At 41.5% G+C, this 22,746-nt stretch overlaps 1 protein-coding gene across 16 annotated transcripts in view; it reads left to right on the forward strand.

Annotated features, from left to right (window-relative positions):
• The window catches only part of Grip1 (glutamate receptor interacting protein 1), a 636,231-nt gene that overhangs the window by 489,253 nt on the left and 124,232 nt on the right, over positions 1–22,746 (forward strand). For all 16 annotated transcript variants that reach the window (XM_076920329.1, XM_076920326.1, XM_076920333.1 and 13 more), the window contains 2 exons: positions 4,376–4,451; positions 6,551–6,696. In XM_076920329.1, coding sequence (XP_076776444.1) covers positions 4,376–4,451; positions 6,551–6,696 — 222 coding nt within the window. The remainder of the gene's footprint in view (positions 1–4,375; positions 4,452–6,550; positions 6,697–22,746) is intronic.

Consider the following 22,746-nt stretch of genomic DNA (forward strand, 5'->3'; position numbering starts at 1 on the left):
AAACAAATAAGACAATGAAGAAGCATGGAATGAATTCCAAATGACAGGCTTTGTTTTAGCCCAATAATACGGAGCAAGCAGCCAGGAGAAGTGATCAGTTCTCAGGTCAGTTCCCAGTGACCACACTGACTTAGCACTTTCCAGTGTTCCTTTGTCTTTGTAACTGGTCTGCATTACTGAGTCAAAAGGACTGATAGGTATGGCTTGATTTAATGCAGGAGGATCGAGCAACTTTGTTTACATTTACTTTCTTTGGGAATAAATTTTATTGCAGCAGCTTTCTAAAAATCGGACCAAAGATGACCTAGTCCTTGGGATACCCAAGAGTGTCAGCTCAACCTAGCTCATGGCAGGATGGCCTTGATGTTAACGAGTTCAGGTGACTTCATTAATTCTGGACTATGACTCTGGGTTTTTATGATTTTGTTTTTCTTATAAGTGATTTCACCCCTGAAAGACTATTGCAACATTAGCAGCTCTCAATCCATAGTGTGATAATGAGATTCAATAATTATGTATGCATCAGAAATTTTAACATTACACTTTTGGGGGGGATTTTTTTTTTCTGTTGATACTGCTGTTATCTGTAACGTTTTATACTTTACAAGAGGAAAAATTCTGTCCAAATGATTTATAAAACATAAACTAATATTAACTGCTCATCTTAGTAACTAATCTTAGTAAATATATATCTATATATATCTATATATATATCAAACACTAAAACAGCTGTGTTTACTTGGACAACCTTTCTTTTTAGCTGAGCTCTGAATGTTCAGTTCTAATCTGGGCCAGTCATTTAGCAAACCCATCTCTCAATGAAAACTTTACTTAAGCAGGCATCTACATGTCAGAATAGCAGTAAGTGCTATGGTGTCATAAGACAATGACCCTACCTCAAAGAATTAAGAGCAATGAATTTTAGACACAAGTTGATAACTTCCACTGACAGAGTAAAGCGGAAGATAAACTAGAAATTCATTGTGTCTGCTGGCTCAGCAGTTATGACATTTTTCTGGTTATGAAACTTCTCTGGCCAAAACCTATGTTTCAGACTCATGATGGGCTCCAAGGTCAGGTTACTAACCACAACCACTCTTAAATTTCTTTTAAAAATAATTAAATAACATAGTAAAAACTCTCCCTATAAGATAGTTAGGCTAAAAGATAATGAATATAAATTCCCGTTGGCAGTTTAACCATAAAGGGAAGTGCTTGCGAAACACATGCAAAAAATTCTAATTGTTGAAAAACAGCATCGAAGATTACATCTGCCATACAATTTATGACTAATTACTATACAGGTAATCAATACCAAATCAAACTGCTAATTCAAGACTTAAGCCAATAACAATTTCTCATTACCAAATAAAGCGACTAGATGCAACTGAATGCCACATCTGTCTCCAGGCACGTGGTGGTGTGATGTCACCAAAATATCCCTTTAACAATTTTCTGGAATTTCAACAGTTTATGAGGCTGTAATACTAGCTGATACATGGGAGGTACCTCATACAGGAAAGAAGGCATGAATGATTCATTCAGTGTCCTTCTATTGAATTTGTGTGCTTATAGGCGTTATTCTGTTTTAAAGTCTTCATAAAGAAGAACCAGTTTTAACTGGTGGCTGCCACATTTGTATAAACTTTAGGAATTGCCTTGATACGCTGGTTAGACATAAAGGTTTGCAGTTTTACATAATTTGCATTTTTAAAATCAGTTTGAGGCCCACCCTGAAAGTTTCTCTGCTCTCCTCAACCCATCCATTGAGGGTCAGTAGCTAATCCCGGTGAGACAGTATGATGGATAAATAGTAGCACATCTGATATTTTTTGGCATAGCTGCAATTTTGAGTTCAATCTGGATCAGTGGGAATACTGATAAATCATGAAGGAAGTGGATACTGCACACTGAACATGTTCCTTCAGTGCTGGAGAGTTTCTTGCTCATCTGTTCTCATGCATCTTTGTAGCAATCGGTGGAATTCTGTTTCTGATGTTTGAAAAAAAAACAATCTTGGTTCCAGAAAGACTAGAACATTCTTCCCATAGAACAAAGAGTGGGACCTCCATGTCCCACTTTAGAGAGTTCCTCCTTGGAATGAAAGAACAGTCTCTGAGTCTCTGAGTCTCTGAGCAAGAATGTTGGCTTAATGGGTAACGGTGCTTGCCACCAAGCCTGATGACCTGACTTTGATCCCTGGAACCCCTGAACCATAGTAAAAAGAAAGAATTGACCCTTTTAAGTTATCCTCTGACCTATCCACACATGTGCAAACTAAAATAACTTAAAAGTTTAAGAAATTTAAAGAATGAAATCTGTTTTTAAAAAGGACCGTGTCGCCGAGCCTGCTTTTTACAGTGGAGACATTCCCAAGTTTAAAGCTATGAAGAGGTCTGCTCGCTATGACACATAGGCTTGTTGTTTGTGTGTATTCTCTGCTGTGATCCTGGCACTAGCTTGCTTTTCTGGGGCTAAATATTGAACCTGAGGTCTCATGCATGCTAAGCTCCCCTACCCTGAGCTCCGTTTCCAGCCCAGATACTAATGTTTGTAAGAGCATTTCAAAGGATTCTAATGTGTGTCATTATAACCAGGGAGCACCGCTGATCTGAGTTGCCTAGTTTAGGTTGTTAACTCCAAACTCCTAAAACTTAAGTGAATGACAAACTTAGCGGATTACTTCAGTGATGATGAAATGTCAGCTATCAAGGAGTTTGGAACACAAGTAGAGTGCATTTGGTGTTTCATCTTTAAGTGTGGGTCCAAGAAAATCATGGGAAGGTTTCTCACTGGTTTCAACATGCATCCTTTTCTAAATCTGTTCTGTTGTAGGAAAGCAAATGTACCTTTTAGGAATGTTTTGCAGAAAACCAAACAAAAACAATCAAAATGCTTCTTAATCTTCCTCTTGGTCTGAATTCCTTTCCTTTGCCTCCCCTGTGCCAAGTTTGGGAAATTACAGTCTGTTGTACCACATACTCATTGAAAAGAGATGATAACGACCTTCATATTTATCAGATACTGGGAAACTAGAGACTAGGATCTCCCAGAATGACAATACATACGGAACTTGGGTCAAATAAAGAATAGAAGTATAGGAGATATTCAGTCTTAGATAGAGGAGCCTAGTGGCTAGGACCACCACTGTCAGCTTTGGGGAAAACTTGTTTGGAGGAAACCAGACCTAATATTCGTATATGCTAATAATCTAGTCTATATAACAAGGACCAAGGTATGACTTGGATGGCACCTACTGACCATTAGAAAGAATGCTGTAACCTCTGCCTTGTCCAGATGTGGAGTGGACTACCTTACACTTCGTGAGTGCTCCATTACTGGTGGCCATGAGCACAGATTGGGGAGCATGGGGTGAAGGAAGTTGGATAAACTGGTCCCGAATCAAAAAGAAAATTTCCAGTGGATTACCTTCCATCCAAAGCTCTACAGCACAGTTCTACTAATGCCTCTACAGACAATTTCCTTAGGCAAAACTTAACTTCTCATTTGCAGTCAGTAGGGGAAAATATGCCAGATCAGCTCCGAATATTTTGAACACTATAATTTTGATAGTGGCCATTTATAAACCCCTTAGGTTTGTTCTAGGCAGGATCATATTCGGTAGTGCAGGCAAGCCTGAAACTTTCTACATAGCCCAAAGACCAGGCTGATTCCATACTTAGGAGGATTCCTCCTGCTTCAGCTTCCCAAGTGCTGAAATGATAAGTGTGTACCACCACACTTTTTTTCCTTCCTTCCTTCCTTCCTTCCTCCCTCCCTCCCTCCCTCCCTCCCTCCCTTCCTCCCTCCCTCCCTTTCTTCCTCCCTCCCTCCCTCTCTTACTCCCTTCCTTCCTTCCTTCCTTCCTTCCTTCCTTCCTTCCTTCCTTTCTTCCTTCCTTCCTTCTTCTTTTCTCCCTCCCTTCCTTCTTTTCCCTTGATCCTTTTCTTGAGTCTCTTCTAATACATATATATATGGTCAGAGACATGCTTCCTCGTGTATATCATAGCCTGAGCTCTGCATAAGGTGCTCACACCTGGCCATTGTTTATGATGGGCAGACATTCTCATTGGACCCGTAGTTTCAATTAGTGAACCCCATGCCATTCCCGTTGGCAAATGTCTTATACCATCCTGATAGCTGTTTATATTTATTGAAAGGTGGAGCGGCAGTGACTTCAGAAACATCCTACCTAAAGTAAATATGCCTTTTAATGGTTTCACATTCCAGAGAGAAAGCTGCATGTTTTCCTCCATATATACACAAATACACTGCCATGTCTTAGCTGGCACTTTGTAAGTGCTTCTTCTGAAAAGGAACAAGAGTAGTTTTAAGCCGCCTTCCTTTGTTTTGTTTTGTTTTGTTTTTTAAATAGGGGGAGCGCATGATGATAGAAATAAGTCCCGTCCGGTTGTGATAACCTGTGTTCGTCCTGGAGGGCCTGCTGACAGGTAAACTACATTTTTCTGCATCGTTATGCAAAATCCATAGGAGACAGCTGAGGATTCTGCGAGAGAAAATGACTGTTACGTCTCATAGTAGCAGCTATATATCAAGTACATATGTGAGAATATAAAAGCTCAAAGAATTGGAGTTGTGGACGCAGAGAAGATAAGGGTTTGCCTCCAGTCCCTACCTGTCCTGTGTTTCCTCCACGGCAAGTGCTTGGTTCTGAGCTCAGTTCCCTCCACTGTAGACACAGACAACACCGGCTACCTCGCAGATCTGGGGGGCCTGACTCTACAGAAGCACTTTCAGAAAGCACCAGGCTCTTTCAAGGCAGATCCTTGGCCTGTGTCCTTCAGCACTGTTGTGTTCCCATCTTGGGAAGAATCAGTGGTACCATGACTCTGACCGTCGGCATCATCCCTGGGCCGTAGCACCACCTCATGATGGTGACCCTGTGACGTCACAGGGGACTGACATTTAGTCAGATGGAAGAAATTGTGTCAATCTCTAGAGATTTCTCTTCCTGGAGAAATTGATACTGGAATGGAAAAGGCTCTTACGTGGTCTCTTATAAGCCTTGCTGGGTCACAAGTAAACTCGCAATCTAGTTGTCTGTCAGGGTGCTTGAGCCTGTGTGGTTGTCTGATGACAAAAGTGGGCGCCAGAATAATGGAGGAAATCTTCTTCCACAGATGCTGTTAAGGAGTAGAAAGAAGACACACAGGTTGCTTCTGCCTATTCATTTAGAATCAAGGGTGGTTTGTTTTTTTTTTTTTTTTTAACCTTTTGGGAAAGAAACCATCACAATGAATACTATTTATGAAGCATGTTCCAGAAAGAACATCACCCATTTGGTTAATATAGTCTTATTCTAGACTTACAGTAACCACCCTATAAATGAGGCACTTTAATTTTCTTACAGCTAACCAAACTAAGCCATAGGCAGACTTTAAGTTAAGATGGGTATTAAAAAAGGACTAGGCTACATGTTCAGGTTTTTCTTCCAGGATTCATGCTGTGGGCTCCCTTCTAGGGATGATTATATTTCATAGAAAATAAGAAAATGAGGAGACATTGGCTTCTTGCCTGCGCTAGCATCCATCTGCCTTTGCAGAGGACAACACACAAGCCTCAGAGAGTCCCACCCTTTCCCTTTCTCATGCTTGTCTTGGGGACTGCTCTTTCAAAGGAAAATAAATGTATACACATTCCTCGTTAATCTTTATGGTTTGGGTTAACAAGAATGCCAGGGGCAATGCACACATTATTGCCAAGTGAAATTAGAATCCAGAGAAACCAGAGCGCTAAATATGAAACCAGTCAACACGCCTAGAATTGTCTAAATGAAAGATGTTTATTGTAGGTGTCATTTCTATTCTCTCAGGTCCCATGTTTGTCAGACCTCTTTTTGACTTTTTCATCTCAGACCCTTCCTTCCAGCAAGCAGAGACAGTGACTCGGAGGTTGCTCTGACCTGCCTCCATGACGTCACTAACGTCTTCAATTGTCATCTCTTAGTGCCTTAAGACAGTGGTCACAGCAGGGAGAATATAATTTGCCCACCTCGTCCAAGGCATGTGAGGTTGGATTGGCATAATGATTGGCAAATGGCCTCATAACTCAGTGGGGAAATTTACAGACTGGGAAACTTCTCCCCAGTGTTCCGTCTTCCACTCGGCTTCACTGCTGATAAATGGAATGAAATTAAAAGGCTTCTCTGTTCAACCTAACTTTGGGGAAAATAGGTGAATGCTATTTCCCCGGGCTCTAATAAATCAATTTTAGACTTTCAAGAGAGAGCCTATACAAGAGGGGAAAATGTGTCTCCCTCCCCTTCATCCTCCAAGAGTTAACTGCCGGGTGACCAGGTTGTTTGCTAATAGGTAGTTATTTTCTCATTACTGGTTTTTTGTATTACAGCGCTTTTCTGTCCAGGGCTACCTCTTCACGCTCTCACTGTCACTCCTGATACCCGAGAGGAGTGCAGATGGGAGGGACGATGGCACGGGGTGCGTGAAAGCAGGACTCTGGCTAAGTGGCTATTAAAGCCGAGTTCCATTATACTGAATTAATGAAGACTGTTCCTTTATGTTGTCCCTAGAGAAGGCACCATCAAACCCGGAGACAGGTTGCTCAGCGTGGATGGAATTCGGCTTCTGGGAACCACGCATGCGGAAGCCATGAGCATCCTTAAACAGTGTGGACAAGAAGCAACGCTGCTGATAGAATACGATGTCTCCGTGATGGGTACGTGTGAAGCCCTGAGCATTGGATTTCTTATACTCTAGTTTATGTCAGCTGTCCATTCCCGAGAAGCCACCTAGGGTTGGGTATGAATGTCTGGGCTCTCAGAGCAGCTAGGCTGACACGGGTACACATTTTACTCTGAGTTAGGTAAGTGGTACTTTTCAGTGGCACACAGTTCTCGTGTCCACGGTTTCAATAATAAAAAGTCCCATTCTAACAGTGTTTGGCCCAGCCATCAGCTCTTCCAAACACACTGTACATTCACACCAAACTGGTTCTACCTTCTGGATTCACAAAATTTGAATTCTGGCTTTCTGATTTGTATGGGATTGCAAGAGAGCCCTAGCAGCCACAAGTCTTGAGAGTGAGGTGACAGATGAAGAAGCCAGACTGAGTTTCTCTTCAAAGGTCCTTAAGGACTTGAGTCTGAGTGAATGCTGATGACTATGTAAATCTCTGGGTGGGAATATGGCTCACTTTCTGCACTCATAGAGGAGACGAGCATGCGTGAACAAGGCAGAGCAAGAACAGTTTTCCAGTAAGGCTCATATGCTCATGATAGACACACCCATCCATTATCTTGCAAACAGCATGATTTCATTCTTCTTTATGGCTGACGAAAACTCTCTCTCTGTGTGTGTGTGTGTGTGTGTGTGTGTGTGTGTGTGTAGTGTTTTTGTTACCTGTTCATCTGTTGACAGGCACATGAATGTATGATTTGCTGTTGTAAATAACGCTGTAATAAACATGGATATGCAAATATTTCTTTGATAAGTAAAATAGACTCAGAAAGATATTGCATACTTTCTCTCATATATGGCCTCTGTCTCTGTGTGTGTGTATGTATGTGTGTGTGTGTGCGCGCGCGCGTGCGTGAGTGTGTGTGTGCGTGCGTGTGTGTGTGTATTAAAGTGGAAGCAATTCCACCTAGGGAAAGGAAGAAGAGGACAAGCACAATGGGATAGGGGAACCAAGAGGGAATATGGGCTGATCATAGTCAAAGTGCATGATGTTCTTGAATGGCAATGTTTTTACAGTGAATATACACCAAGTTTTTATTTTACAAATAGATTTTATTGAGTAGATATAGAAATGAATAGGTTCTAATCTGTCATGTAATAAGATGTAAAGTTTTTTATTTCCAATGAAAGCATAGGGGAGTTTCTTTGCTTCCCTTTGGTAACCAGTATTTGATAGTCTTGTCCACTTCCCCACATTCTCTCCAGAGCATGTACACTGGGATCTCATTGTGCACTTAGCACATACTTCCTAGATGAATAATTGTGAACCACCATTTCATTTGCCAGCAGAAGATGACTGTTACTTTATTTTACCCACACTCATTAGCGCATCAATACACTTAATAAATGCAAGCGCATATTGTTTTAAGTATTTACAAGGCAAAAATCCCTCCGTTTCAATGTGGTTGAAATCTATTATCAAATGATTAACAGAAGCCTAAGGGTCTGTCTCTTAGAGACATAGTATGAAAACAAGGAAAGCGTGAGACTAAAGGAGACATTTTTCTTTAACAGTGGTGAGGGGCCCTAACACTAACAGAATAGAGTCTTTGGATGCATTTGGTTTGAATTCTGGAGTCTGTCAACCTTGGACAAATTATTTCATCTCTCCAGGCTGGCTATTCTAGGAAGTCATGTCTAAACTACGGGTAACAGGGAAGTTAGTGTGTTAAATAGACAAATGCATGCAGAGGTGCTCGCCACAACCAAACTGTGAATCACTGTAGGAAAACGAACATTGAATATTTCCATGCGCTGCGTCTCTAAAACAAGCCCCAGGTTTCCCATTGCCCTCCGTTAAGATACAGTGTTTGCTTTAGTCTGTGAAAACCCTTCATCCTTTCTTAAAGGGATAGTTTCGAAATGATGCAGCCCAGATTGTTGTATTTTCTAAAAGTTCCTCCAAGTGCTTACTTTCATTTCACATGCTTTTGCTCACTGTTTTGAAAATATTTTTCTCTGAGGATACAAATTTACTTTGATATTTGAATCTTGGGTGGAGTAGTGCACAGTCATCTCGTGAATGTCACTCTGGACCTGGTGAGGTGGGTCAGGGGTTAAGAGCTCTTCTCCTCTTTCAGATGACCCCAGTTCCATTCCCAACACACACTGCAGCTCACAACCGGCTGGTGCCCTTATATGCATGGCTGGTAAAACATCCATACACACAAAATAAAAGCAGTTGTATTTTTAAAAACAATTTCATTCTGAACACCCATGTTTAGGTTGGTTTTAGAGAGTCAAAGAGTATAAAGATTTTACCAAATCTGTTTCAACTTGGAACTTGTGTTAGATATTTTTAAATCTTTTAAATTTTCCTGGTTGCTTCTTTTACAATTTCATTCACCAAGAAGAGCTATAGAAAACAGCTATTAAATAGAACTCTTGTTATCTGGGTTAAGCGAAGCTTACTGTTGTATGATTTAATGCTTTCTTCCTACCCTGTAGTTAATGTCTATAGTGATCTGGTTGATCTGTTTCAACTACAACCAACAAAATTATTGTAGTCAATCATAAGGATGGGAAGGGATGGACTGTTACAATGGCCTTGACCCTTCCTAGTACTGTATCCAGTGTTTATCACCAAACCAATTCTTACAGAAACGAGCTAAGGCCCAGGTCAAGCCCACCTTCTTATTGGTTCAGTGCATTTAGATGACTCCATCTCTTTCTCAGATACTTCCCAGGAGTATTTACATTTGCCTCAGCTATCTCTGTATGTGTTCGTTATGATACAAAGTTCACAGACCTGCGGAAACACTCAGCAGATCTTTGTTTATTCCCTTTACACTGCACAGGGGCCTGTCAGACAGACACAGAAGGCACTTAATGATAACTGAAGGTTGCTCATAGATTAGCTGTCCTTACGACCAATCGTTATTAAGTGGGTGTTTGTAGAATGTACCAAAACGTCAATACATGCTTTGTGTTCAAAATGAAGTTATTCTGTGATTTATGATTTTTGTCTTACCCTGTAGTGTAACATCCCCAAACTTTCCATCTCAGTACTTCTTAAACTACCTATAGTGGTTTTCTGACTCCTGCAAGTCTTTAACTCTTCCTTTAGGTATCATTTTATATAGCCACCTTCAAACTATTTACTTTTCTATTTACTTTTGCATGGTCTATAGTACCATGCAAAACCGTGGATAATGAGAAAAGAAACTAACATTTCATTTTAAATACCCCAGGGCATTACATCTTTGCTCAGTTGTATGGATAGTCCTTACATGCATTCAATCCTGGGCAAATAGAAACAGCAATTTTTGAGCAGCTGCTTAAATAGAAATAGATTTGAATAGATACAAGTCTTTTTTTAAAAAAAGGGGGGGTGGATTGCCTTTACAAGGCATAGGTTTGCCAACATTGTATTTGCATTTTCAAAATAGGGATATAAAACCTTGCACCTATGAACTCTCGGCTACAATCCCTAAGTGAGAAGAGTTGTCACTGTTTGAATGTCTGTACTGATGCCTCATGTGTCCTCAGTTAACTGAAAGATGAGACCTGCAAGGTGGCTTTCAGCAGTAGTCAGAGTGCTACGTGGTGAGGCCATCACCAGCATAGTCTTCTCTCTCTCTCTCTCTCTCTCTCTCTCTCTCTCTCTCTCTCTCTCTCTCTCTCTCTCTCTCAACAATGTAAGCAGAAGCCAAGAGTATCCTGTGGAAAAGACACACATAATTTTTAAGTGCCAACAGTCTTTTCTTTAGGATGCTATGTCTATGAAATGGTAGTTATATTGCCTTATACAAATTTTATCTAAAACTTATTTTTATGAAATATAATAATTCTCACTGCCTCCTTGCTTCTTCTGTGTTCAAACAAGACAGGAATGCTGTGTGCGGTCCTTCCTGAGTTCTTCTACAACTACCCTGAGAAGCTTTTTCTGCTTCTAAAGACTCACTTGATTGCATTTGGCCAATAAGACTATTTTCTACACTACACTGTCTGATTTCCAGCTTCACTCCCCAAGTTACTTGCTGGTTTAGTCTCTCCTGGGCTATTTTTACTCCATCAGTCTATCCTTAGGGTACACTTCTCTCAGCCATGTGTTCCTGGACCATCCTAATGAAGACCTCCTCTTCTTTCTCCTCTTCTTTCTCCCCTTCTTTTTCCTCCTCTTCCTCCTCCTCTCTCTCTCTCCCTCTCTTCCTTCTCTCTCTCTCCTCCCCATCCTTCTTCCCACCCTCCCTCTCTACTTGTTGTCCTGTGGGCCCAACCTGCAAGCCCCAGTAGCCAAAGCCCCGCATACCTTCATTCACCCCAGTAATTGGCTGTCAGCTACTTTTATTGAACCAGTCAGAGAAGATAGGTGAACAAAGCTTACACAACATCATTTGGTGCTCGTGAGAACGTGCTCATCAGGATTGCAACCAGACCCTGGGAGCCAGTATTTAACGTTTAGATACACAGCAGCACCAGACCAACCCCCAATAAATTTCTCTTTTCTAAAGGGCATCTCTCTATGGCATATGGCCTAATGAAATCATGGAAGTACCACAACGCATTCACTAGGTCTGGGAACTGGGTATGGAAATCCTTGGTATATGAGTTCGTAGACTCACCACAGTTAGGATTAAGAGCAAACTAGAAAAGAAATACCAGTGACAAAACAACCAGAGGTGAGCAGCTAGACGCCAGACTAACTTCAGTGCCCAGCAACACACTGGGTACCGAGTAAGCTCACTGTCACATTTGTCAAATGAGTCTGTGAGGACATGGCTCTTGAAGTTTCTTTTTACCTTTATAGTTGCTATTATTGCATATTATGTCACATTTCTGTAAATATTTTAGGCAAGTTGATATAGTATCTTGAAACTATATACATAATGTATGAGATTTGTCTAGGATAGGGAACATCAATATTTTTATTTTACTTCTCTGTAATATCTGATTGAGGGAAGGTGACCCTCTGAAGCGCTGTGTGGAGAGCAGCTTTGAGGGTTGAACTAGTAAGCTCGCTGGATGAGAGAGACATGAACTGATTCATCGTCTACAGATAGCAATGGTGTCAGTTCCCATCCCCCACCCAGTGTGTTAGTTACAAACTACACAGCAAAGAGCAACTTTTAAAATGGGGTGTTTATTTTGGCTCACAGTTGGGGGTCTGGGGGGGGGTGTAAATCCACTGTGGCTAGGAAAACAAGGTAACAAGGACTAGCTCCCATCTGAAGCAACCAGAAGCAACTTCTCCCAGCTCCAGTTCCAGCTCCGTGGATTATGAAGCAGAGAACAGGAAATGCTTTCTTTCTTGTTTGTCTCTTCATTAAGTCCTAGACCCCAGCCGGAGGAATGTGCTGCCTACATTCAGATCTGCTTTTACACCCCCAGCCGGTCCTCTAGAGGAACATCCTCCATCTTCCCAAACCGTCCGATAGACGCTTCACTAATGCTCCAGACATGTCTTAATCTAATCATGCCAACCATCAAAGTTTTCCATCATGGTCATTTAGAGATGCAATCAATCTTTCAGCCAGGAGACCAAAGAAGAGTCAGTAGGTGATTCACCTTAGACCCCTTTTGCTTGATCAATTCTGAAAACTGAAACACTTTATTATGTTGTTGCAGCAACTGGATGTTTCACTACTCCGTCTGTACTATGTTCAACAGGCTGACTCACAGGTCTTCACCCTTCTTAAAGAGGCAGTACACTATTATAAGGCATGGGCATGCAATGTGGATGCATTCTATGGTCTTCACACTATTCTTGAAAAGGTGGGGTCATTTTATGACAGTCGGAAACAAAGGAGTTTTCTTTAAAGTAAACCTAAATATCTGGCTGCTCTTAATATTGAATTAGTGGGCTAGCCTTCCTCCGAGTAACCACTGACTTGAGTTAAATCACACATTGCCTTTTTGCAGGGGGAGTGTTTTCTGTGACTTCTTTTTTTTTTTTTCTTGTTTGCTTGTTTTGTTTTGTTGTTTTTTTATTTGTTTGTTTGTTTGCTTGCTTGCTTGCTTGTTTTGAGACAGGGTTTCTCTGTCTTTCCCTGGCTGTCCTGAAATTTGCTCTGTAGACCAGGCTGACCTTGAGCTGCCTGCCTCTGCCTCCCAAGTGCTGGCACTAAAGATGTGGGCAACCAACGCGCAACCGTCAATTCCCTCACACCAGAGCCTTTTATCGGATCTCATCATAAGCTGTTCCCCCAGTTATAAGGACTGGCATTACCTTTTTGTTTTAGCTAACCTGCCTCCTAGACAATCTGGAGAGTCTTTCAGAAGCAAGACAACCACTGAAAGTAGCTGTTCCAAATAGTGGGCATTCTTCTCTTCACAACTTCCTGTTTCTAAAAGCATGTAGGTAAGGGCTTCAAGGGCATGTGAAGATTTGAGGGCAGAATATCAGAAATAAGAACCATACGCCATGTAGCTTCTGAGCAGTAGTGTGGTCCACTGTCTCAGTCCTGTGGGCAAACCACTGCAGGCTTCCCACCCTGTTGCCAGCAAGGCGGCTCTGCTGCCTCATGCTGGTTACATTTCCTTAGGCTTGCAAAGAGCTATGTTTCTAGAAGCCTCATCCGTATCCATTAGCTCTTGGCTTCTGGAACTGTAGAGTAATTTGGTTAGCCTGACTCTACCTCAAAAGGCATACATGAACGGTTTTAATACCTAAGTAATACTAACGTAAGTGTACAAAAGACTACAGAGTATCATTCACTAGTTCCTCCTAGAAGCTTAGATAGTAAGTGTTGAGGTGATGAACAAGGATATCAAAATAAGGGTACCACAGATTGCTAGTTCAGCATCTAAGATTTCCCTAAAGGCACAAGGGCTTACATTTTAGGTGACATTCTTTGCGAGACGATCACAAAGATCTCTACGTGTTTTAAACACTGTTCCATAATTATTGCTCTATTGACCAACATCTTTGAATTTAAATATTCAAAAGCCTGTTGCCACTCCTTTCTAAACTGCTGAAACCATAAACCCCAACTAACACTGCTATGCATAAAAATATTTGAAAATAACTAGTCAACATTTGTTTAAAGTGATTTAAATCTAACCTCACTGTCTACAAGAAAGTTGGCTATTGATCATTCATTACCTCAAACCCAGCAGTGCCACGGACAGTTACAAATGTCCCAGAGACTGCCTCTCAGCATCCCTGGGCCCTGCTGTCAGCATGTGGCCACTGCCTGTATGAATTTTGATCTTGTCTTTCTGACACTGTTAATAAATTAATCAAAACATGGCCAAAATTCTTTCAGTTTCAGATTGTACATGATGCTCCTAACATTTAATATGTCCTTTTGAAAGAGTTAAAATTTTTTAAACCTTCCACAGATGGAGTCAAGAGTGCAGATCAGCTTGTTCTGCGCTCTGGATCCTAAGAAACTAGCTATCTACAAGACAAGATAGATTGATTAGGGTTTGAGCTGAGAGTTCAGGTCAGCGTGCCCGTGCACCCTGGGTACCAGGAACAGAACTGACCACAAGATAGGGTTTCATGCCCATGCACCCTGGATACCAGAAACAGAACTAACCACAAGACAAATTAGATAGGGTTTGATTCTTAACATGACCATTTCTTGAACCTGTCACGGAAGCTGAACACTGGATAGGTACTTTCTATAGATACTTAATCATGATTCCCCCCTTCGTCTCCCTGGGTTGCGGTTCTTCCTTTAAAAAGTCTACCTCTTCTCTAAGTAGGGGTCATACTTCATTGCTTGCCTTTGCATAGGACAGGCTAGAAGTACAGCCTCAACGTGTTGAATCAAATATACCTCTTATTAATTACATCAAGTTTGGTGTCTTGCAGTTATTGGGGTGGCTGTGAATTCCCGTGGGTTGAGAGGGAGTTTCTCCCTTCCTGGCGGGCCTTACACTCTAAGGAGGAAATTGGCCCTTTAATTTTTACATAGCTCAGAGAGAGAAAAAGCCAACAGGTCTGTCAGGGGTGATTTCTCTTTGAGTGATAACTTTCTCTGAGGTCATGTATATGTACTAGCTAGTCCAGAGTGGCTTTTCCTTTTGAAGGATGAGGTGCAGACAAACTTGGTCTTAATCATAAGGTCAGGCTGGGCCAATATTTTATAGTCTACCATGAAAGTACCAATATCGATTATTCCCTTCATGGTGGTAGACTAACTGTATTTCCTCGTATATAAAACTAGCTCCAAACCATCTTTCATTGGGAAAAGAAAATACTGGCCTCTATGCTTTTATCCAACACTGCTATGCGTTATGATGAACTGTAACCTCCAAGGAGGCAGAACCTGCAAGGCTCCCATCAGGCATGAGTCTCTTCTCTCTCGATTCCAAACACTTCAGCTTCCTTTGATAAACAAATATTCACTTCAATGTCTACCCCAAGTAAAAAGATTCTATTTTCATTAATTCTGTCATGCTAGCAGCTGTTCAAATTCCCCATTGATACCATCAACCTCACAACCTCACTACCAACATAATAAATGCCAGGAGTGCCTGATGGAAGTGTTCTACTGACTTCTAGTCTCACACATGGCCAGGCTTTGTTGCTGCAGGGACAGTGACAACAACGGAAATGTGATATACTGTATCCTTGCATAGCTTGGGTCCTGGAACCTTGACTAGTAGCATTGACTAGTAGTAACCTTGACTAGTAGTAGCATTGACTAGTAGTAACCTTGACTAGTAGCATTGAGAGATTGAGGAAACAGCAGACACATGGACACAGAAAAGTGGGATCTGGTTATCTGGGCTTTGCGTGGGAAGACTGTAGCATCCTGGAAGATGAGCATGGTAATTAAATACAATTGATCGTGCAGGTGGGGTTATTGCATTCAGCTTGACTAGGAGGCAGGTTATCACATACAGATAAAGGAGGTAGGGTTTATGGCGTATGGCTGAATCAAGGGGACAGACTTAGCTAATCTACAGAACAGTCTCTCTGCTGGAACAGACTTCAGGATGCTTAAACGTCCAGGGGAAGAATGCTATAGTGGGTATTTTCTGAACACACGGTCAATATTCACACTTGGACTAGGAGCCAAGGCTCTGTTGTCATGCTGACCTCATGCTGGGAAGGCTTTGCCACCCCCTTCCTCTGAGGCTGAGACACTGGCTCTTGACATGGCCTGCTCATGTCAACAATACATGTCACTCAGGAGAATCCAGGCGGTCGTTCACACAAGGGTAATGAATGCATTTGCCAAAGCAAACAAATGCCAATTTCTACACAAACAGACAGGAACTTTTAGACTTCATAGTCACCTGGTATTTTGTTCAATGTTAACCTGTGCGTATTTAGATGTTCTAAAGAACCTTATAGTAAGCAATCTTCAGGAACTTACTGCCCTTTCTCAGTGAACATCTCATAAACATTCTCCTTAAACATTCCTTAATGCTATTTTTTAATACCAATATTTTTTAAGATTTTATTTTTAATCATGTGTATGCCCGTTCGTCTGTGTGTGCGCATATGCACTTGAGTGCAGAAGATGCGTGCCTTCAGAAACCAAAGGTAGGCTTCAGATTTCCTGGAGGCAGAGGCACAGACATTAGTCATCTACTTGACATAGGTGCTGGGAGCCAAACTCAGGTCATCCCCAAGAGCAGCGTGTGCTCTTCTGACCCAAGTAAATTCACACGTAAAATTGTGCGTGTTTACACATCTGTTCTTCACAGAGCTCTTGTGGACAAGAACTAGAAATGCACCAGATCTTCTCCTCCTTGTCAGACAAAGAGCCTTTAACCCCCACTCCTCAACCTTTTTGGGCAGAGTTGTGAGCTGAGATACATCAGAGATGTTGGGACTGGAGTTACTGCTTTTATGAGTCTTGTGCTAATAGAAAGGGGAGAATTAAACTAGTTTTCAAAAGAGAAATGCAAGGTACTTTTTGCCCAGGTGATAGAGTTTATAAATGTTCAAGTCAAGACCCCCCCCACACCCCTTTTCCTCTAATATGATGTCACTGTTAGCACAGTCCGGGGACAGTAACTTCCATTTGCAGACTTATCTATGATGCTCAGGATACTTTATAAAAATTATCTCAATGCATTTTTTACTTAAATAGATAAGCCAACATGTCACCCTTTGAGGGGTTGGCAGAATAACAGTAACTTATCCAAGAAGATAAGAAATCCAGAATTCAAACTTTTCTGCCCAAGTCTGGAACTTTCTCTTAAAAAAAGCAATTCAATCAACAGGAGTGGTTTCAATGCCACATTTGTTAGATAGTTCTGAGAATCTCGGTGTTTAGAACAGCTTGCTTCCTCTCTTTATTTCTTCCCCGGAGTCCATTCTCCCTCATCTTCCCTTCTCCAAAAGGGTCTCCATGGAGCAGTTTTGAAATGAAAAGCCCGGGCACACTGCGTTTCTCCTCTCTAACACAGTTTTACCCAGGGCTTTCATCCCTGTCTGATCACGAGGCCAGCCTTCACTCTACACACACCCATATGCACACTCGGTCCCAGACGCCATGTCTCTATAAGATGTGCAATCTCCCCCACCTCGTGTCTACCTCTATCCCTTCAGCCACTTCCTCTCAGATTCTCGTTCCTGAATAACTCTATGGAGCACACACCGAGTCCTGTCTCTTTCTCCAGTGCCATCACTAGCCCCATGCCTTGCCTACAAATCCCAGAAGGCACCGGGAACTGCCATCCCATCTTCCCCTAACAGTCCCCAAGTTACTCTCTTCCTTTGACTGTCAGGAAGCTCTTTCTCTAATACCTCAATACACTAAATACTCTCCTCCTAAGAAATAATTCTCTAAGTCCTCTGTGTATAGAAATACAAATTCTTTTCTGCCTGTTTTACACATACCTTTTAAGGAGGTCTCAGCCTATAATCTTCTTTCCCCTGATAAGCATCTACACTGGGTCTCCTGCCTTCCTCCCTCAGGGAACCTTACTTTTTTCCTTCAAGGTTATTAACACAATCATAATGCTAATGTGATAGTGAGAGAATCCAGAGCTCAGAACCCCAGGAAGTCGGGGAAAGTGAAAAGACATACTTTACTTGTATACATATACACTATCGTATGTATAGCATACGCCTACCATACATAAAGACTGCACACATTAAATATTTGCCAAATGAATTATATGCAAACTGCCTGAAAGCACTGTGCATGTCCCCAGCTTTTCGTCTAAGTTGAGAATAAACATTTACTCTTCCCTGGAGACCTCTAAAGGTAGTAGTAAGAAATCCAGGAAAGACGTAAGCAAGCTGTTTGTATTCACGTTGGATATCACGTTTTATTGTCTCTTCTCTTTCCCAGTCCTGTTCCGCTCCCCACTCCCCCATTTCTTCCTCTTCTCTCTCCATTTCCTTTCTCCTCTTAAAGAGGTAGTTCCGAAAGCTTCAGGCTAGATCCAGCATCCTACTTCAGATCTGTATTCAGCAAAGCAGCAAACGCATGCCTTTGACATAGAAGCCCCTAACATTGTAGCTTTTGGAAGGCACCCACTGTGCTCCAGAAGGCACCCACTGTGCTCCGTTGACTGGTTGAAGCTAAGTAAGTCATGGGCTCTGTGGAGAATCCCTGCTTGTCTTTGATAAGCAGCTGTGGCTGCTTTGGGAATGAAAAAGCAAGCGGTTGTCTCGTTCCTCCTCAGTTTCCACCCTCTGCTGTATCACGTAGCTTCCCCTTCCCCAGAGCCTCGACCCTGTGCGTGCCGTGGAACAACTTCCTTAGACACCTGTGGCCATGACTTGAGGGAGGCACCAGCCCTTTGAACAAGCAGAGTCTGCGACTACATTCTTCAACTTGCTGGAAACATTGTAGCACTCTGAAGTTTGTGGCTCTCGAGAGGTTATGAAAGAAAAACTACTAAGCCACACACTTGTTACAGGCAGTGGGAAGGAGTGAGCTTTCCTTCATAAGAATGGGTCTGTTCTAAATCTGTTCTATAGATGCTTTCCTGTAAAGTCCCGTGGACTTTGTCCTGTCCCAGCTTTCTGGCTGCTGCTTGCCTGCTTAAGACCATGTAACTTACCCACATGACACAAGTAACATGTCCTTAAAAGTTGGTTCTCTTTGGTTTGGGTTTGTTGGGTTGTTTGGGGTTCTTGCTTTGTTTGTTTTAGGGTCTCATGATGTAGTCCTGGCATGAACTCACAGTGATCCTCCTGCCTCTGCACCTCAGGGCTAGGATTAAAGGTGTATGCTACCACACCCAGCAAAAGACCATTTTGTGTATCATTGAATTGTTCCAAAGGTCTTACTGTCCAAATAAAATCTCAGGGAAATACAGTCATCCGTTCCAACAAAATTCTCATGTGGAAGAAAGAACAGAAGGGCCTAAGAAATATTCCAGTTTGGCCAATCAAGCTGAGGAAAATATTTGGAAAATATGTTAAATATTCTACCTGTGGGAAAAAGTAAGACTTGGTTAAATTTTCATAATTGTGTGGTTCAGATGTTCCCACATGTAGCTGGTGCTCTTACATACAGATTATAAACCTTAATCCAGAACACCATAGATAATATAAAATCGCAGGAAGGTTAATCTTGAAATCCTTCACAGATTAAGTGACTAGAACTATATATGGAAATGTAACCAAGGATACCAGGAAGCTGTGTAGCTAGCTCCCTCTCAGCCTCCCCCTCTTCTGTTCTTTGCTATAATTCCCCAGGGGGACAACCTCACGCCATGTTTCCTATATGCAAACATTAAACTGCAAGCTCTGAGAGATGTGAATGAGTCCTTCACAGGCACGGCTTTGAAGCTTCTGCTCCTTCTTTCTCTTAGCTAAGGAAAGACACTGATTGCGTTTCATATCAGCAAATAAGCATCATACCGGTCAGCAGTATGCCCTAATAACCCCATGGAGAAGAGCTGGTGTGAATCTTTGCAAGCGAGTCTGTTACATTGTTGGCAGTTACGATTGCTGTAGTAACCTATGACACACACGCCCTTCCTTTTTACAAAGTCACCCAGCCAAGGTTGCACACAAACCATGTTGTGTTGAATTCAGGATTAAACTCTGGTAGACTCCACAGTGCTGATATGGTAGCCACAGCAGGGTAATGTACATTATAGTGGATGCATAAAAAAAATAAATTATATCAGATAAAGATCTTGAAGGCAGCAGAACAAGTCTTAAAAACATGTCCTTATATTTTCCAAACTTAAATTTTAATTTGTACTGGAACATTCACTTGTTGTGCTTTCAAAATTAAAAGTCTTACAGAGATATTTACAAATAAAAGTGGATTTTTTTTATCATTTAAAATATAATAGTTTTAGACCTAAGTGCATTTTTTTTCGATTGCCTATACACCTCATTATTAAAAAAAAATAATAAAGTGCAAAACATCAAATATTTAACATTGAGTGCCTCAGAAAGTTCTGAGTTAGAAGAAAGAAAGTGAGACAATAAATTCATTATCATGCACTGGTGCTTAATCACTGTGGCATTTTTATTGATTTAAATTATGGTAAATCTACTCAGTCCAGGGGAGTGAGAAATGATTTTCCTGGAATCCTCCTGCCTCTTTTTTTCTTTACTCTTGTCTTGTCTTAAATATACCAGAGAATTCTCTACAGATTTCCAGACAATGCCCTGCAGCCCAGATCCCAGTGAGAACCCAGATATTAGAACTCCAGCTTGCCTAAGAAGATAGGAGGTAAGGGTCCAGGAAAAGACTTCTGTGTTTATGTAAGAGTTCGTACAAAGTCATGACCTCGCAGTTCCAGTTAGGGTTTTAAAATGAAACAGTAACTTAGCCTTTGCATTTTTATTAAAAAAAAAAAAAAAAAAAACTCTTGTGCACACTCTCTCTCTATTTCTATTGGCATCGTATTCTATTGTATTCTGTTTGTATACTATTTCTATACATTGTATTCTATTTCTATACATTGTAGTTGTTAGACCATTTGTTACTGTTATAAAATGACTGAGGTGGGGCATTTTTAAAAGCAATAAAAGGGCTTATTTGCCTGTTTGGCAGCTGTAAGTCCAGCCCTATTAGTGTGGCTTGTGGTGAGCCTGATGGGTAATATCACGGCAAGGGTATAGCTGATGGGACACCAAAAGGTAGCACCAGGCTCAATTCAACTTTGATTGTCTTTCTGTCTTAGTTTCCCCCCATTACTATAACATTTGAGTTAAGGGTATGGTTCATGAGAATCTGAAAGCTGCAGGAGCTTGAAGCAACTGGTCAGTCATATCACATCTACAACGAGGAACAACTAGCAATAATTGCAAGCTGCTGCCCAGCTCCATTGCTGCAGACCAGGATCCCAGCCAGGGAATAGCGCCGCCCATAGTGGGCAAATCTTCCTACCTCAATGTAATCAAGGCAGTCCCACACAGATATGCCCAGAGGTCTCTCCCTTCTTCCAAGCTGATAATTACCATTAATCATCACACTATTTTCTGTTTTTACTTTATGGGTTGCCAAGGAGCAAACCCAGAGGGCTTTATACATTACGGATTAGACAAGCACTCTACCCCTGAACCACTTCCCCAGCCACAATATGCTTATTAGAACTCAATTTACATGACTGGCACTCAGTCTGGCAGTTTCAACCACTTAGAGACCTCCCCCTAGGCTCCACCTTGCCAAGGTTCCATCAGCTTCCCTGTCACCTTATTGTCCCCTAAGCTTTCAGTACACCAACCATTGGAAAGAAACACATCCATAGCTTATGTAGCTGGAGTCCACAACCCTCATTTCCCAAACTAGTGGGCTCTTCATTTGGTATGTGTAGCAATTTGGGGAAATTTTCCTCTCTAGCCTTTAGAATTATTTTATAATTGCCCCATTTTCAGATTGTGGTAGTTATACCTGATAATGTCATATAATTTATACACAACAAAGAATTTCATACCTTTGAAATACTCTTCATACCTAAACTTGGTTGATAAGCAGATGCCTAGAGAAGACCTATCTCACCAAACAGGTGGGAAACACATTTATAGCAAGCTTCTAAGACTGTGGGTCGCAATCCCTTTGGGGGTGTTGAAAGACCCTTTGGCAGGAGGCACATTAACAGATATCCTGCATTATCAGATATTTGCATTACAATTTATATCAGTAACAAAATTACAGTAATAAAGTAGCAACAAAAAACAATTTTATGGTTGGGATCACCACAACGAAGAACTGTGTTAAAGGGTTGTAGCCTTAGAAAGACTGGGAACCACTCCTCCATATAAGGCTCCTTGAAGATGGCCATAAACAAAATTATTACACGCAGCATAGTCAGATGCTATCATCACTCTCCAGGGTTAGGGGGACATTGGGACCCTCCTTAGCCAACTCTTTCAAACATATATGGTAACAAATAATGTCCTTTGAACCAAATCCATAGCTTAGGACACCATGTCACTCCTACCCTCACCACATACTAGACCTGTGTATGCATGAGTTCTCCAAGAGTGACTGGGAAGGCTGGAGAGGTGGCTCTGTGGTAGAATACTTAGAACATATGAACCTTAAGGTTTGTTCCCTAGCACCGCAAGAAAGAGGAGAAGGAAGAGGAAGAAGAGGGAGAGGAAAACGAGGAGGAGGAGAAACAAGTAGATAGGAAGAAGTGTGGTGGTTAGTTCTAATTGCCCATTTGATGCAATCTAGAGTCATCTGGGAGATGGGCTCCCAGGCATAGCTGTGGGAGTTTATCCTAACACCGATTTTGCTGGGCAGTGGTGGCACACGCCTTTAATCTCAGCACTTGGGAGGCAGAGGCAGGTGGATTTCTGAGTTCGAGGCCAGCCTGGTCTACAGAGTGAGTTCCAGGACAGCCAGTACTACACAGAGAAACCCTGTCTTGAAAAACAAAACAAAAGAAAGAAAGAAAGAAAGGAAGAAAGAAAGAAAGAAAGAAAGAAAGAAAGAAAGGAAGAAAGAAGAAAAAGAAAAAATAAAAGGAACACCAATTTCAGGTCTATCTCAGTGGGCTTTGTTGAGCAAGAAAATGAAATTAGACTGTGAAAGCACTGTGCAAACTATAATTGACCATTAAAATGTAACGAATATTAAATAATTTTTAATATTCAGCATCCATACATCTTAAGTTATTCGATTCTGACATCTAACTCATTATCTATCTCTACCCAGTATAGGTCAATTTGTATATAATTGGAAGTTTCACT

The sequence above is a fragment of the Arvicanthis niloticus genome, chromosome 22 (assembly GCF_011762505.2).
Source record: "Arvicanthis niloticus isolate mArvNil1 chromosome 22, mArvNil1.pat.X, whole genome shotgun sequence".
In the NCBI taxonomy this organism is placed as follows: Eukaryota; Metazoa; Chordata; class Mammalia; order Rodentia; family Muridae; genus Arvicanthis; species Arvicanthis niloticus.